This window comes from Falco cherrug, chromosome Z, assembly GCF_023634085.1.
Source record: "Falco cherrug isolate bFalChe1 chromosome Z, bFalChe1.pri, whole genome shotgun sequence".
Classification (NCBI taxonomy): Eukaryota; Metazoa; Chordata; class Aves; order Falconiformes; family Falconidae; genus Falco; species Falco cherrug.
In genome coordinates, this window is record NC_073720.1 from 54,441,889 (window position 1) to 54,458,699 (window position 16,811).

At 42.4% G+C, this 16,811-nt stretch overlaps 2 protein-coding genes across 10 annotated transcripts in view; one reads left to right on the plus strand and one right to left on the minus strand.

Annotated features, from left to right (window-relative positions):
• Positions 1 to 479: 479 nt before the first annotated feature.
• Positions 480 to 16,811, plus strand: part of IDUA (alpha-L-iduronidase) — a 48,222-nt gene continuing 31,890 nt past the window's right edge. Inside the window, exons 1-2 of one of the 5 annotated variants that reach the window (XM_055698642.1) lie at positions 480 to 843; positions 3,879 to 4,019. In XM_055698642.1, coding sequence (XP_055554617.1) covers positions 620 to 843; positions 3,879 to 4,019 — 365 coding nt within the window. In that variant the 5' untranslated portion in view covers positions 480 to 619. Of the gene's footprint in view, positions 844 to 3,878; positions 4,020 to 7,673; positions 7,832 to 16,811 lie in introns of those variants that run through there. The other 4 variants (XR_008730185.1, XM_055698640.1, XM_055698641.1 and 1 more) reach the window with 4 other exon arrangements.
• The window catches only part of SLC26A1 (solute carrier family 26 member 1), a 37,292-nt gene continuing 28,318 nt past the window's right edge, over positions 7,838 to 16,811 (minus strand). For 4 of the 5 annotated variants that reach the window (XM_055698638.1, XM_055698639.1, XM_027816151.2 and 1 more), the window contains 2 exons: positions 12,183 to 12,833; positions 7,838 to 10,814 (listed from right to left, as the gene is read on the minus strand). In XM_055698638.1, coding sequence (XP_055554613.1) covers positions 9,294 to 10,814; positions 12,183 to 12,803 — 2,142 coding nt within the window. In that variant the 5' untranslated portion in view covers positions 12,804 to 12,833 and the 3' untranslated portion in view covers positions 7,838 to 9,293. Of the gene's footprint in view, positions 10,815 to 12,182; positions 12,854 to 16,811 lie in introns of all 5 variants that reach the window. The other variant, XM_027816153.2, reaches the window with a different exon arrangement.

Here is a 16,811-nt window from a genome sequence, read left to right on the forward strand (position 1 = left end):
TACATGACCTCATTACTATACCTACATTCTTTGTGTAAATATAAGTTCTTAGCCTTGGTACAGGGCTGTACAGAGGATTTCATAGCAGCTTTTCTTGTGCAACTACTAGTTTCATTAGAATATATTTCTTATTCCTCTATATTTCTATTAAAATGATTTTAGCAAATCTGTAACAGTACTATGGTTTCAGGACACGGATCCTACGAAAGAGTCCCGATGGAAACCCCAGTCTTCTGATACACGTTGTAGGAAAGCAACATTTAGAAAGTCCATCGGTAGCCTTGCTATTACACAGCGCACTCAAACCTACGTGCCATACAGCGGCCAGGAAACACGTTCAGACGGAAGGACCGGCACAGCTCCAGCCCCACTGACAGGCCCTGCGGGGAACGGCCGCTCCGTCCGCCCGCGCAGCCGCTGCCGCAGAGCCATAGCACAGGCGCGTAGGCCCCTCGTGCGGCCCGCAGGAGAAACGCACCGGTGCCGCACTTCCCCGGCCTGGCGCAGACGAGAACGGCGGCGGCCGCGGCGGCTCCTTCCGGCCGCGCGGGCGGCGGGCGGCGACGTCACCGGCCTGGCGCCGCGCCAGCGGTACGTCAGCGGAGGGCGGCGGTGCTCCATGGCCGCGCTGCCGTGGCTGGCCGTGCAGCTGGGCGCGGGCCGCGCCGCCATGGCCGCGCTGCCGTGGCTGGCCGTGCAGCTGGGCGCGGGCCGCGCCGCCATGGCCGCGCTGCCGTGGCTGGCCGTGCAGCTGGGCGCGGGCTGCGCCGCCTGCGTGGTGCGCGTGGACGTGGGGCGCGCGGCGCGGCCCCTGCCGCACTTCTGGAGGAGCACGGGCTTCTGGTAAGCGCGCGGGGCTGGCGGGACGCGGCCGCTGCCCCCGCCGGCTGCCCCCGGCCCGTGGCCGCGGCCCTTCTGGAGCGGCCTGGGCGCTGCCAGCCCGCTGCGGAGGCGTCGGAGGGCCCAGCCCCTTGCTGCTGGTCATGGGACGTGGCCAGCGAATGTAAACAAAGCGGATCAGGAGATGAGGCCATAGACGCCCCGGCTGTGACACGCTCCCTTGCCACCAGGGCCCTCGGACACCTTCCCCTTCCCCAGCACTGCACATGTGTTGACGCTCGGAGCTCATTCACTCTCCTTTTCCGAGTTCCTTTGGTCACGGTCCTGAAAGAGGCCCGGGCGCAGCTTCCCAGCCTGTTAGCTCTAGGGAGTTTATTCTTGCAAGGCGCTTTCAACATATGCCATCTTCCTGATGTGGCCAGTGAGGCCGGTTGATCCGAGTCAGTGGGATGTGTGGGAGCACGTGTAAATCCCAGCCCCACCACTTCACATCTTGGTAGTGCTTTGCTTCTCAGAGAAAGCCCAGTCTTGCTGAGCTAACGGGGGTCAAACAGTCTTCAACTTTTGTGAGATACATGAAGGCTTCTAGCAGGCTTAAAAGCGAGAGACAGTACCTCCCTCAGCCATGTTTGTATCTTACTCTAAACCGCTTATGGCCTCCTTCATTTAGACATACAGTGGATTAAGTAGCAGTTGTAGGAAAAAAGAGTTGCAACAGGGATGGAATCAGCAGTGTGTACTTTGGACAAAAAGGAATTTGTGCACTTTTTTTGTGTAATGCATAAAGGTAGTCTAAGACAAAACTTGAAAAAATTCCCATTAGTTTTCCATCTTGGGGGGGGGGGGGGGGAACAAAACAGGGCATCAAACACATTCTGGTGAAGAGAAGTGTTTGGGCTTTTTGGATTATTTTTCTTTTGCTGTTTCATGTCTTGTTTTAATTTTTGCTTGCAATGTTAGGAAATATTAATGAAAAGCTGCCTTAAAAATATATCTTTTGCCCATTTAAACTTTAGCCCAAGAAACAACCGTTATTTTAATTGTGTAAAAGTAACTTTGGAAAGCTGCAAACATGAAAAGCGTGTGAGGGAAGAGCAGAGGAGCCGCAGCAGAGGCAGAGGCTCTCCAAGGGTCAGCATCTATTCAGTTATAACGCTTGGCCAACACTGGTATTTCTTATGATGTGGGATCCCAGCTCCCTTGAAAGCTCACGCTAAGACAGAACTGGGTTCCAGTTGTTAAAGCTTCTTTTCTGCACCACAGTTTCAGACAGCTGGGCAAATGCACAGCTGTGGATCAGCAGTTGACAAAGCCTGGGAGCAAGGCTTGATTTTTTCTTGGATGGGTGGTTTTCGCTCTGAACAGGAAAGGACAGATACTGATACTACCAATAACAAAACCTACTGCCAGCTTTCTTTAGTATCTTGTCATGGTTTTTGCTAGAATTCTCTCTAGCAGAGTGTGAATTTCAGAGTATTTATTCAGTGTGGATAGAGCAAAAAATGTGTCAGTGCTTCACGCCTTGATTCCCAGCTTTGCCACTGCTTGAACTGAAGCAGGTTTGAATCATGAAGTAGTAGAGCACTCCTTCAGAAACTGACAGTTAACATTGTCCTTATCCACTGGGGCAAGAAAAAAGACCCAGATGGCTGGTAAGAATGGAATTGGTGACTTCAGTCTCACTTGTGTGACTTGAAGCATCTCAGGGAGATGATTTTTAAGTGCCTTGTATGCTGGTGAAGTTGCAAAGAGGAGCTCATTTGTGCTGGCTGATATGTATGGATCACTACAAGGATGTAATCTGTGTAAAGACTTGCACTTTCAGATGAGGATGCAGGACATGGGGTAATAGATAGGCACTGTCTTAGCTAGGACAAAAGCTGTTGTCCAGGTGGGGTCAGGTTTTTCCCCCCTTTGCGTACAGATAGTTATATGGTAGCAGGTGCATTTGGGGGGCCTTTGGAGATGGGATAAATATGTGCAGGGGGACAGAGGAGCAGAGGATGACAGTGTGACTCTTCCCAGCATAGTTATAGCCACCACAGAGCCAATCCACCCATCAGAGGAGACATATCACAGTAGTCAAAGCATAAACTGTATTAGTTTTTTACTTGTACAGTTAATATAAAAGTCTGTAGTTAGAGCACAAGTCATCTCTCTTTGCAATGTGAAGACACGTGGAAGTATTTTACTGAACCTTGGGGAACAGTGTTGGTTTATCTTTCTTGTAATACAAATACTTTAATGCTCAGAATTTGCACGTTAACAGGAAGCTTAATGAGAGTCTCTAAGGATGCCCAAATCCAGTGAACTGGGCAGCATTCTAAGTTTCTGACTTGTGGAGGGTGGTGTGAAATCTTTCTCCATCTTGCAGCTATTTATCTGCAGAGATAGAGGCAGCAGAAATTTGCCCCAGTGTTATGTTAATTTCAGTGGAATAAGTAGACACCAAAGTCATAGTGAGATGATCATTGCTGTATAGCTGTGAGCAGGTAAAACTGCTTGCAGCATCAAGCATAGAAACCTCATACTCCTGTGCTTCCTTGTGCTTAGAGGTGAGTTGAATATAGCCAAAGAACGTGGAGGCTCTGAGTGTCTAATTCTGCTTGTAACAAGTGCAGCTTCCACAGCAGAGCAAGAATTGGTATCATTGCATGGACTGCAGCAGGAAGATCAAACCTGCATTTGTTTACTACAGACCTCAGCAAGTCTGACTTCCACTCCAAAGCCTAAAAGACACTGAGCTGCCTGAGACAAGGTGCCTACCATTGTATGGCCTCTGCTTTCTTTTGTAATGCTTTCTTTTGAGCATGGCAATGAAATGCACCCAAGTTTTGCCAAACTACGTGTGTAGCCAGTTAGCCCCAAATAACCTGCAACTCCATTTTGCTTTCATTTCATCTTAGATAGTAGTCCTCATGCCGGGGAGGATCTTGTAGGTGTTATAGGGACTTAGCACAAGGATCTTTGGATACCCAGTGGAGCAGCCAGTTAATGTTGCAATGTGGTTTTTCTTTTCTGTCCCTCCTTTTCTGAAGCCCTCCTTTACCTCACAGCCGTGCTGACCTATTTGACCTGAGCAAAGACCAAGAGATGAACCTTGCCTATATTTCTTCTGTTCCGCATGGTGGCATTGAACAAGTTCGAATTCACTGGTTATTGGAATTAGTTGCTCTCAGGTAAGCAAACTCCTCGAGCCAAAATACAAAAAAATTTGGCACATTAAAATATCCAACAGGTGCTCGCTTTGATACTTATTGTAGTATGATTGCAAGCTGGGCATGTCTTTGCTTCCTTGGAAGTCAGGTAAGTGCCAGTGGTGGAGAGTCAATTTAAGAGTGCATGAGATTAAGAAAGAGAGCTTGTATTGAGAAAGATGGGGCTAACCTGCATGCATTACATCCTGACAACAGGTTAAGGAGCCCTTTAAGGTTCCTTTCATCTGAAGAGTCTTGTGGGTGTGCAAGTCAAGTTTTACCAAGAGTGTCTCAGGTCATATGCTACAGTCATTCCATGTCTTCCCTGCTGCCATGCCTGGCCACAGCATCTTGATTCCCAGTTTTACCATGACTCCCAGACAGGCCTCAAGCTAGCAGAAATGGATTTCATGGATCCTTAGCATGTACAAAGTTCTAGTGCAGCTTTTTGTGACTGGCTGCATTCTTTCTAAAGTACTGCTTGGCACAACTTTCAAGAGAGCTCTAGAGGAGTCTCCAGTTGTTCCTTGAAGAAGGAACAGTTCTGCTGTGCAGTCAAGGCATCTGTGCCCAACGTTACAGAGAGAGCTGTCGGCAGGGTTCCAGACAGTGTTCATTCCAGCTGTTTTCAAGACTCATACTGGGTGATATCACTGCCAGGATTTCGGTCTTAGTGCAGGAACACCAGCATCTACTCACTACTGAGAAGAACTGCTGGGAGAAGCGAGACTGAGAGTTCAGGTCCCGTGCACTTCCCGGCTGTCCACACGTGTACATAGAGCTCCCCCTAGCCGTAGTTCTGCTTTTAATATTCAGATCACAGTGTTAACGCTCCCTTTACAGGTTAGATGAGTCTTTGGCAAAAGCTAGGAATAGGATAGAATAGAGTGATAGGCATAAATTCAGTCCATTCCTTACCAAAGCATTTCAGGTGGCAATACTGTCTGAAACAAGACTTCTCACCCATCCTGTTCTGGGCTTTGCTAACCATTAGCCATTCTAAGAACAGTGCTGAGGGACTAGAAAGATGGCTTGCTTTTCTGTCCTTTAATTTAGGAGACATGATACAGCAAAAAAAGTCCCACAAAGATTAAAACAAGCTTGATTTACTGACATGTCTAAATGAAAGCTGCCATTATTTTGTTACTATTTCTGTCTTCCTTCCACTTAACTTGGGAGTTTCATTTTGCATCCTAAACCTACTTGTGCACTGCAACAAGTGATAGATAGTGACAACTGAAACAGGGCAACTTTAGTTAATACTGTCTTTCAAAAGGATTCAAATGCATAATAGCATTTATAGCTCTAGGGAAGTACCTGTCAGACTTTATGAGGACAACACTGGAATTCTTTGCCTTTTGGGTCCCATTTAACTCAGCTTAAAACATCTTCATACCAATATGTCCAGTGGAAAGAACCAAATATAGATGCCTAGAGCAAGAATGATTGGTCTGTCAGGAAGGACAAACCATAAAACCCCATCAAAAGTTGTAATAGCTCTTAAAGTTCTGCCTGGCTCAGCGTGTTGCTGGGCAAAGCATGTTTACAATCCACTCCATTACTCTGTCTGCTGTCCAAGACATGAGGATGGGAACTTACCAGCTGTAAGTTGTGGAAACAACAAGGAGAAGGAGAGCTCAGATTCTGGAAATGGAATATGAGCAGAGAAGTAGTGGGTTTCAGAGTGTCCATTAGGAGCACCTTCCCCTTCTCAGTTTTAAAGTGTTTTTTCTCATTATGTCTTCTAATCCCACAATGCCAAGTGCATCCCTGTATTTTAACCCTTTTCTAGGACAGCAAACCCACCTCTTACCTTTTTCTTTATTCCAAGTTATCCTATTATTTCACCACCCATGAAAGGATATCACAAGGAAAACTTTTCAAATATCTATTCATTTTATTTTCCAACCAAAAGTATGCGTTTGTCTCTAGGTCATGTGACACAGGAATACTTATAGTTGCAGGGAAACCCAAGGTGTCTTTCATGGACTGGACAGATCCCTGGTTGATAGTTACCAGTGCCAATAAATGCAGCCATTTTGACAGCTAGACTGCACATTCTGGCCTGTTGCACTAGTCAACAGGGAAGTTTGAGGTTCGCAGCTCTTTTCCAGCTCCATGGGACCCACACAGTCTGCAAGTTAAGAATCCTTTCCTATTCTTGTGTAGCAGTACTAAAGGTTGTTGGATACATGATTTATACAAGGTGCCACAGCAAAAAAAAAAAAATACAGTCTAGATACATGATGGATATAACATTTCCTAAAAGGCATATAATGATTTTATTTCAGCATTAGTATTAACTTAGTTGGAATTACAAGCCAGTCCCCAGCTCCTCTCCAAGTCATTCCTGATAGAATAGGAAAGAAGAAGATCATCAGGTTTTAACATTTTCAATCGTGATACCCTTAATCTTGGTATAACGTGGTATAGCAAACATAAATGTGCCAGGGAAAGGCTTGCTTTTTCAGTTACTTTTTATATACTACTTAGAAATAATTTACAGTCTTCCAGCATCCTTACATCATAGCACTGAAAGTTTCCCGGCTGCATTTGACACTGTCCAACACAATTGTGAGCCAGCTGTGCGAATGAAACTGAAACAAATTGTTCTTGTGTTTTTTCCTGGTCAATAGTTTCTTCCTAGTAAAAGTCTTAAAGCCTACCCACCCTCTTATGCATAGCCAAGTTTCTTTGCTGAGGTATCTTTTGGTGCCATTCTTGCAACAAATATGAAAAAGAGACTTCTGACTCTTAATTTCTTAGCCTGCTGGATAAGAGAAGGACAGCCTTTCTTCATTTTTCTCCAGAGACTGTTGCAAGGATACACCTTCCATTGGAATCTCTCTTGCTTTTTGTTCTCTTTTAAAATGAGATTCATCTAGAGTTAAGGGTATTTTTGCTTTTTTTGCCTTATGTTCTAGGTTGGTAGTTTGACCCATACAGACAGATGAAGTCTAAATTGCTAGAGTGTGTGTTCTTTTGCACTGAAACAATTACATTTTCTTCCAATGAGAGCTTGCTTTGGCACAACAGCCTTAGAGTGTCTGTATTTATATTGTCTGGCAGTGACTTCTGTAAATTCACTTCTTTGTGCTAGGCCCTGGTAGGTCCTTAAAAGAGATATTCCCTGGTCAAAGAATGGTTACAAACAGAAGCAGACACAAAGCAATACTTTGTCCTTGGGCTGTGCCCATTTGCTTTTATGACAGAAGCTAGTCATACCAAGTCAGCAGTTTGAAAGATAATGTAATTAAATTGTTTTATGGCAGGAAAATGCTGCCAATGGTCAATCCTTTAATCTCTTGACAGACATTTCTGTCAGGTTTTACTGCTTTGGCAGTACTAACAGTGTGCAGCTGATAACACTTTTATAATGAGTGCAGGAAAATATCTGCATTGAATCACTTAGCTAATACTGTGTTACTCTCAACCTCTGTGAAGACATTTTTTATTTTATCTTTTGGGAATGCACTGCTTTTCCTTTAATAAAATATTTGTTCTTGAGAGCCTGACAGGCTCTGGGGCACCTGAAGAACCTCAGTTTGGGTGTTCTTTCATTTAAGACCTGAAAAGCGTAAATAAACAAGTCACCTGTTGTGTTGACCTCACTTTTCTGGTTTTTGAATGGCACAGCAGAGAAATGGCTTCTGCATACATGGAACCTTTTTCTACAGTCTGCTAATTGTAAGAGGCACAGCTGTGAGAGAATTTCCTTCCATGCTTGGTGCTGTCTGTGAGCCAGCCATGAATAAGGAGAGAAAGATGGAGCAGCTCTCCTATCTTTCATGCAGGTAATGATAAACTTGAGTATGAGAGAGGATATTCTGCCCGTAGGCCAGAGTACTAACTCTGTTACAATGAAAATCTAAATCTATACATATTTGTAAAGAGAGAACATGTATATAATAACACAACTGACTCTGGGGGTATCATTTGACACAAAGCAGAATGAACAGCAGTTAATGCAAATTATTATAGAAAGCAACCCAGCCTTGGAAAACATGGTTTAGTAGACCTCAAATCAAAGAATAACATGACAGGAAAAAAATAACAAACAACAAACCAACACCAAACATCTGTAGTATGTACAAACAGTGGTGGAGTTTTTCCAGCATATGGGGATGCACAACTTAAAAAGCATTGCTCCCTTTACTTGGCCCAGGTGTGCTACTGTAAAGCTTCATTAGTGTTGCATCAGAGACCAGCCAGCCAGTTCAGACTGACTGATCACTCCCCTTCTAGGCAGATCACAGATTTACCTTCCCACCCTACCCTCTTTTCTCCTGTTTCTCTTTGCACCCAGGCAGGCAGTTGTTGGAACAACATGTTGTGCTGCATCACAGTTATGAGGTTTCATGATTGATCATCCCTATGTATCCCTGAATTTGAATTGCATCTGCGCACCAGAAGCAACTTTTATTTTTACAGGATGGTACAACTACTTGGGTAACTGTGTGACTGCCTGTTAAAGCCATTCATTTTTCTTAATTCTGTTTATCCTCTTACTAGTTACAAAATTGCGTGTCAGAGTCATATTTCTTGCAGCATCATTAAGGGTATCACAGCCTTCAGTAACTAATTACCACAGATTGAAGCCAATAACACAGGTGCCTCCAGCAGTAATTTTTGGAAGTGATAGTTTTGAGAGGAACCTGTGATGGATCATGGGCAGTTCGTGTTATTAAGGCTGTGTAATTGAGGTGGAGAGACATACTAAATTGTACAATATTTTATACAATTATTTGTATACAAATAGTGGGAGTTGTTTAGGAGCAACTAGAATGATGGAAGGGGCAGGAAACTGCAAGCCAGAATTTAAACCAATGTGTCCCCAAGATGCTAGATTGATTGCATTTTCATGGCTTAGCCCTCTTAACGGAAACCAGCCATTAAACCACTGGGAGAGTCAGCTGACACTGGGCAGACCTTCTAGTGCAGCAGTCTTATGATGTATACGTGGTCACACATGATCATGACACAAGAGAGAAGTCAATCACAATCTGCCCTATTGCACATCACCTGGATTTTAAAGTGAAGGTGCAGGTAATAATCCAACCTGTTCCATCCTGGTCCTGAAGTGTATCCCCAGTGGCTGTTATATGTGGCATCTCACAAACAGCCAAGCTCTTCAGGGGAGGATGGCTTGTAGGCCCATTGCTGTACACAGTCAACAGTGTGTCTGATAATGTAATTATTGCAAACTGCCCCTTCCGTCTGTCACTTTTGTAGTGAATCATCAAGGAAGGAACAGGATTAAACTGAGCAATCTGCTGGAAGCTTTTGGTCTTTTGCAAATTGCACAGCATTATGTATACTGTAAAACAGCATTTCCTGCGTACTTCCAAAATCTTTCCCAAAGTAACCTCCTCTTTTCAGAGAGTCTATCACTGAGGGATTGCAGCAAGCCAGGAGAACAGAAACATTTAAGTTCTTGTAGTCTTTCAGGATTTCCTTTAGAGTATTAACTCCAGTGGTGTCCAAAAATGAGATGGAAGAGCAATCTAAAACTAAGGCTTGGAAATCAATTTGCTTAGGAACTAGTTGCAGAGTGGTTTCTCTGGTGCCCAATCCATTAGCAGTTGTGTGATCTCCCTTTTTCAGATGCTGCTTTTCCTTTTTCTCATATTTCTTCCTTCTAGCAGCTTCTAGGTTAGGATCAAAGTTAGTCAGTCTGTACAGAGACTTCAGGAAGTAGTTTCTATTTGCATAGTAAAGTGGGGCCTCAAAACGGAATATTTTGACCTTTGGAACAGAAGAGAGATTTTCATATTCTAAGTCATCCTCGTAAAAGTCGGTGTCTTGGATCTGACCAAGCAGGGTTGTCCGTGGCCGCTGTGTCCGAACAATGATGCATAGCATGGAGAAAACAATGCCAACCAACAGCCCTATTTCTGTGCTGATCAAGGCAGAGGCAGACATGGTAACAACCCAAACAAGCGTGTCCACCTTATTCACATGATACCGTGCTGGCACATCTCGGAACTTCCTCAGGGCTCCTCGGAGGCTGACAATGATGATACAAGCCAAAACACACTTCTGCAGGGAGTAGAAAAGAGGTGCCAAGAAAAGCAGCACCAGTAAAACCACCATTGCACTAATTACTCCAGAGACCTGAGTCTGGCAGCCTGTAGATGTTTTGACGAGTGTTTTTGCCAGAGCTGCACTGGTTGCAAAACAGTGAAAGAAAGAAGGAATGATGTTGCAGAAGCCCACAGCAAACATTTCCTGATTGGCTCGGATGGTGTAAGCGTATTTCTTTGCACACATTTCAGAAAGGGATACAGTGAAGACAAAGCTGACTATGGCGAGAGGCAAAGCATCTATAGCAACTCGGAGCATTAAGCTGAAATGTGGTACCTTGGGGGGAATAAATCCTGTTGGAATAGCCCCAGAAACACTGGATGCATATACTTCATTTAACTTTGCATAGTGTGACACTAGTGTTGCCACAACGATAACTACCAGCTCTGTGGGCAGAGGAAATTTCAGCTTATGCTTATACCGATCTCCCAGTTCCTTAGCAGTGACCAGCACCACAATACAAATGGCACTTGTGATGACATCACAAAGATTAGCCTGAGAAATGTTCCGGAAAATGTTAATCCAGGTAATAACAAGCATCCCATGCCCTTGGCTACGTGGGATTTTTATTCCAATCAGATACTTCACTTGAGCTGTTAAAATGGTTAAGGAAGCACCAGTTGCAAAGCCATCTAGTACAGACTCAGATAGGTACATAGATATGAAACCCAGACGAAAGATTCCCATTAGAACCTGAGGAGACAGAAAAAAAAAAGTTTAAAAAAACAGTTGAGCCTTGAATGGTGCTGCAAATAAAGTACAGATGGGAGAGGACTAGCTGGAGGCAGATAGCGTTTGGCTATTTGAATCTTAGAGCAGGAATTACCCTTTCATGTTTCCAGTCTGCTTTTAAAACATAGGATTCCTTTTACTGTTGTGGGATGCTACAAAACCAGGAGGTGAATGAGGAGTTTGAGACAGGGTCAATCAAACCTTCATCTGAAGTGATTCCACTGAAGTGGCTTGTCTGCCTTTTATTTCCAATGCAAAAGAGCAATGGATCCAAAAAAGGCATCTGTTATACTAAAGCAAATTTTCTATTTTTCATGTCTTAAAGTGAATAAAGTTAAAACTTATGACCATTGCTTTGTAAACAGAATTTGAATGATAACAGCTAAGATCCCTGCTTTAGTGGCACTGTTACATTAAGCAGCTTTTGAGCCCTGTGAACAGAAGGAAGAATGGAGCACAGGCAGCCTTTGTGGCATGCCTAAGGTCAGAAATGCCAGAAGTGCTCACAAACTTTCCCAAATCCCAGGATACTGTCCTTAACTAGTTGCTTTTCCTTCCTTCCATGACTTTGGGAAGAATAGCTTCACAAGGACATTTTGTTGTTCATAAATGTGATCTGAAATTTCATAGTAAACTGGAAGATAGCTAGCTCTGTCATAATTCATAAATATGTATATATATACACACACACACAATTAATAGGTCAGTATGTTCATCTTGCTTCCTTTTGCATTCTCTTGGTATCCTTGTAACAAGCAGCACATTTGTAAGTCTCAAAGAGTCAGCACAGCTGTGGTCTGAGACATAGGTTAGTCAATCTATTTCCCCTCTTGTCCTTTCTGCTTCTGAAATATCTTTGGGCAGCCGTTTGGTAGAGCATAGTACGCACTAGCAAAACACGGAGCTGCACATTCTGAACCTGTGCAGAAGTAGATGAGTGGGTCTGCACCTTCTTAAAGTATCGAGGGGATGAGAACTCTTTTTTTCGCTGTTAAGCTACCTGAGAATTTCCCTCATGGTAAGATCTGTATTGGATTCATGGTCCCATGAAAACAACAAGGCTCAGAGACAGTAGAGTGTCAAAACAATGTTAATGGTCTCACAGAAGACTCTTGTTTTACCTGTGCTTACTAGTAGCTAAGAAAACTGCCTACCTCTTGCTTTCTCTGTGTTGTCTGCAGTTAGGCTTCCTGGAGAAAACAGTCCAAGGTCATTCAAGTGAACTGATGCTCTATCTCTTATTGAAATGAGAGTCAAATGAAAGCTTAGGTCGTGCAAAGAAGATTTAGGAACTTCATACCTTGCCTCTGGATGTCAGCAACCACTTACCTGATACACTCCAGCCACAAATGTCAAAGCTGTAGCAATGCCAATAGCATAGCATTCTTTCCCACACTCAGCATTCATCCCTGCAATTGTAAGGTTGAAGGCAGTTGTGCTGGACTGAGTGTCATTCTGCTCAGAGCCACCACTCGGGGCTGGTGGGACATCATCATTTAAGTCAAACCCAGCCAAGAGAAGTTCTCGATCCACAACTTGTCCTACCATTAAGCTTATCAAGCTGAAAATGCCAACTGAGACGTGACGGGATGTGCCCATTAAGAAATAGATGATGTTGGCAAAGAATGATGTGTAAAGACTATAAATGGGCTTCAGACCTGCCAGCAGTGAGTATGCAATTGCTTGGGGCACCAAAATGATCCCAATCACTAACCCGGACATAACATCCCCCCAGATATAGTCTTTGCACTGGTACTTGGGAAGCCATCGTAAAACAGGAAGGAAGTTCATGACAAAGTTCTTCATCTTCTTTGGGGTGCAGGAGCAGCTCTTCCTCAGCTTAGCTAGCATGACTTCTTTCCTGTTAATCTTGGCATGAGTCTTTCTTTCCATGAGAAAGCAGGGAGAGGCATGCTTTTCTATCCTGGTAGCCTCAAGTCCTGTTTCCATTATCTCGGTGTTTACTTCATGTATGTGTTCCTGCAGTGTGAAGAAAACTGCTATTAGGTTGCCATTCGTGAAGGTTTCTTTTTAGCATAGATGCTTAATTCTAAAAGTTTGTCACGGTTGTGCTTTTAAGGAAGCATTATCCCAGCAAGAACACCACCACAAGGCTTCAGTGACACAAATTTCAGTGACACTAAAAAATAAGTCTGCAGATTGAGCCCATTCTTGCAGACATTTAAGAGTATATTTGATTAAATCTGGTTTGTTTTACTAAGGAAAAATGGAGTTAAATTAGTAAATTCTTTGTACAGGTATTTTCATCAGCTCTTCCGATGCTCCATCATAGAGGTGTCTTTGATCAGGGGCAGCACTTGGTAGTGTGAAATAAACATATATTAACGAGGTAGGCTGTGGTATTTCTAATAGCACATCTTGTAGTCATTGATGTGGAAGTCACATGTGGTGTAGTGACCTGTCACTGCAGCTCTCCTCAATGCACAGGAGAAAAATTTTGCTAGTAGAACCTGTAAAGCAGTTTTCTGGAGAGCAACAGTTTAGTCTTATGCAAAACTTTGTACACAAACCATTGGTGGACTCTTAGAGGCTGCTACATAACATGGACCTGTTGAACTGTAGATTATTTTGATATGCAGCTTCCATTAATTAATAAGCATCTCCTCACAGATACCACTTAGGCATCATATGGACCATACGTCATGATGGAATCTATTACCATCTCAGAAGAGTGCTACTTGTTAGTATTTTCAAGTTTAAACCCATAGTTACTCTAACTTTGTTCTCCGGGGAATAAGATACAATAAATAATTATGTGGGCAGCAGAACAAACATGTAGTTCTCCTGCATGTCAGTTTTCTCATTCATAAAGACTGGGAAAAATTGTATTCTCCAGATGGAAGTGCTTTTGGTGTCTCTTGCCTCTATGAGCACAACTGTTTTCACCAAACTCAATTTCTGCATTTTTACTCAATTGTCAAGTTGAAATTAACTTAGTGCCTTCATAAATCATTTCAGGGTAGGTAGGGACATGACTGAGAGGCAAAACAGTGTAACATGCAAGAGCCCTACCTGAAACAATTTAAAAATAAAAATAAGAGCAGGAAGGTGGACAATGTGAAATAGATTATGCCAGGTGGCAAATCCTGGCTTCTGGTTTGCCATGGAAATAAGTGACTTCCAAGAGTGGATGCCTATATGTAAGTACTGGGAGATAAGGAATGACTTGTATTGACTTAGAAGGAGAGTATATGTACTAGTACAACAGTATGCAGAATCTTGATGAAAGAAGAATTTCTTAAGCCTAGCCTCTCACACTGTCATAAACAGCCAGGATCTCTGCAACAAAGCTTTTTGGTGCCAGATGTGACACGCAGTATAATTTCAAAGCTTGTCTTCACTTACAAGTTAAAGCTGTTTCTTTCCTCTTTTAGCATCTAGAGGCAGAAGCCATCAATTTCCTAAAACTTGGAAGTACGCTCACTGGCACAGTATTCTGTTGGTATATTTTGATGCTTTTATCAGTTGATAGTAAGCTTAGACTCTAGTGACAGAAGTAATCACTCTCTGTGTAAATATCATATGTAATTTTTTTTTGTTAGTAAGAGTACTTTGATTTGTTAATGTTTGGTAACACCCAGTAAAGTGTAGAATTCCAAGCTGAAAAAACCCAAAAGGATTATGAGACCAACTGGAAGCATAATGAATAAGCAAAAGAATAGATTACCAACAGCTTTTAATCTGTAGCACTCCAAATAGAGAGTGGTTTATTACAAAGTGTTCTATCATGCTTAGTGATTTTGTCAAGATTTTAACAAATACCTTTTGCCAGCAAATTGAAAACACTAAGATACGTGTTTGTAACTAGAGCAGAAGTCTTGAACAAGTTCCTAGGTATTATTTTAAATGACACAGTGTGATTTCTAAGGCCATGCAAAATTTAACCACAACTTGAAACAGGATGTTTTAAGTGTTGCAGATAGGTAATTCATAATTTGGTAGAAGGCAGAAAAGAGATTCTTATTAGATGTATGTGGACTCATTGCCCAACTTGAAAATGACTTGCATAGTAGACTAAATATGTTTTTAAAAATCAGTAAATGTCTATGCATCTCGATTACATTAAACAGTTTTTAGCTCCCACTGTATAATTTTCTTTATGTTTGTAAGAAAGGTTTATTTCCATCATAAGGGAAAGCTAATTACAATTTAATGTAATTATTTGGAAAGATTGATGGGTATTTTTATCAGTAATGCCAAATTTACTTTAGACTTTAATGTACTGTGTGGTTATGCTAGGCAAGATCTACTTGGACAAGGCAAGAAATAGGTTGGATCTGGTGTTTGTTAGAATGCAAAGGTGAGAGAAAAGATAAAAGTTACACCACCACGAGAAATATGTAAGAGCATACACTTAAAGCTTACGAAGTACACAATGCTATCAATGGTAATGAAGACTCATTTTTCCGATACAAAACCCCAAAATGTCCTGTCTTACCTAAATTAGTTTGGAGAATGAGAGGCTTGTGTGTGAGGACAGCAAGTCGTATTCAAAAGCCACCTGCTTCTTACAGCCAAGTGAATTCAGACAGCCAGGAAATAAATACGGTGCCCTTATTCTACATACTTAAAAGCTAGTGGGCAGTTCAATATCCAATGAGTGTTTTTGGTAGGCTACATAAAAAAGATTGCATCAGCTTCTGTACACTAGGCTCATATATTTTAATTGTACAGTTGCTGTCTGTCTCTCTTTAAACTCACACAATTCACTTGCAAGTAAATTTGTATTTTCAAAATCCCCCATTAAAAGTCACACATATGCAGTTTGTGCAGCTTCCTGAGGGATGATAATATTTTTTAATATATCAGATTATTGGAATATAATTACTCTGGAAATCTATTAAGACATCTTGTGTATGAATGATAATTTAGTAATGCATCTCAGCTGTACTACTTTAATGGATAATCAAAATAATCGCTTTTTGAAAAAAAACCAAAAAAGCTAGTATGATGAAGCGTATATCTTTTCAGCAGTTTTGATGCATTTTAGACAAAGATCAAATAACTCTTCATGGTGGAATAAATGCATTTGAGCTAAAAGACAGCCAAATACTGACAGAAAGTAATTTTCTTCAGTTTTTTTTCTTCTGAAAATAAAAGTTTCCTTCCTGTAAATAGCCATTTATTCTGCTAGATGCATTTTCAGAAGCCAAGTCAAATGAACGTGCTAGCTGTGAAACAGCTCTACAATGAGATGGTTTCGGTTTCCAGAAACTGTTAGTATTTATAGTTAAATGTTGCTTTTAGAACATAGTAAAGCTGCAGTGATGTTGTTACCAGTGAAACATTTTTCAGCTGTGTAACCCAAGAATTCTCAGGCTCTGATGCCTGTAGCTCAGTAATAACTCAGTTGCTTCACCTGAAGAAAACAGGATTCCACCATGGCTGCATACTATCCCCTGCACATTTGTGCAGCCCAGCAGAGAGCTGGGAGCTTCCAGTGCTCTTGCCATCTCCAAAGACAGGAGGGTGAAGAGCAGATCTGTCTATGCCTGTGCACATGAGTATACTCCAGCCTTCTGATTCTGGCACTGAGATACAACACTGTTATTCCAAAGTAGTAATACTTGAGAACATTCAGGACCCTTAGGGGTGCCAGTAAATAGATTCCTCTACTGGTTCACCAAACTGACCTATTTTCAGTTTAGTCCGTACTAACTGGTTTATAAGAAAAGGGACAACCCCTACTTCAGGCTCCCCCTTGCCCCCCCGAGCTTCACAGAACATAATGCTTGTATTTTATTCAAGGGGAGGCTTCCCATCACTTGCTGTTCTTAGCTGTGTTGTGCAGATGAAGCAGCATGTAACACAGAACATGCCTGTCCATTGACTTTGGTATCAGAACATTCTCAGCTGTTTAATACAAATGAAAGTTACTCGCATACACATTCATATACATATGTATCATCCATATCGTTACAATGAAAAGTAGCCTTG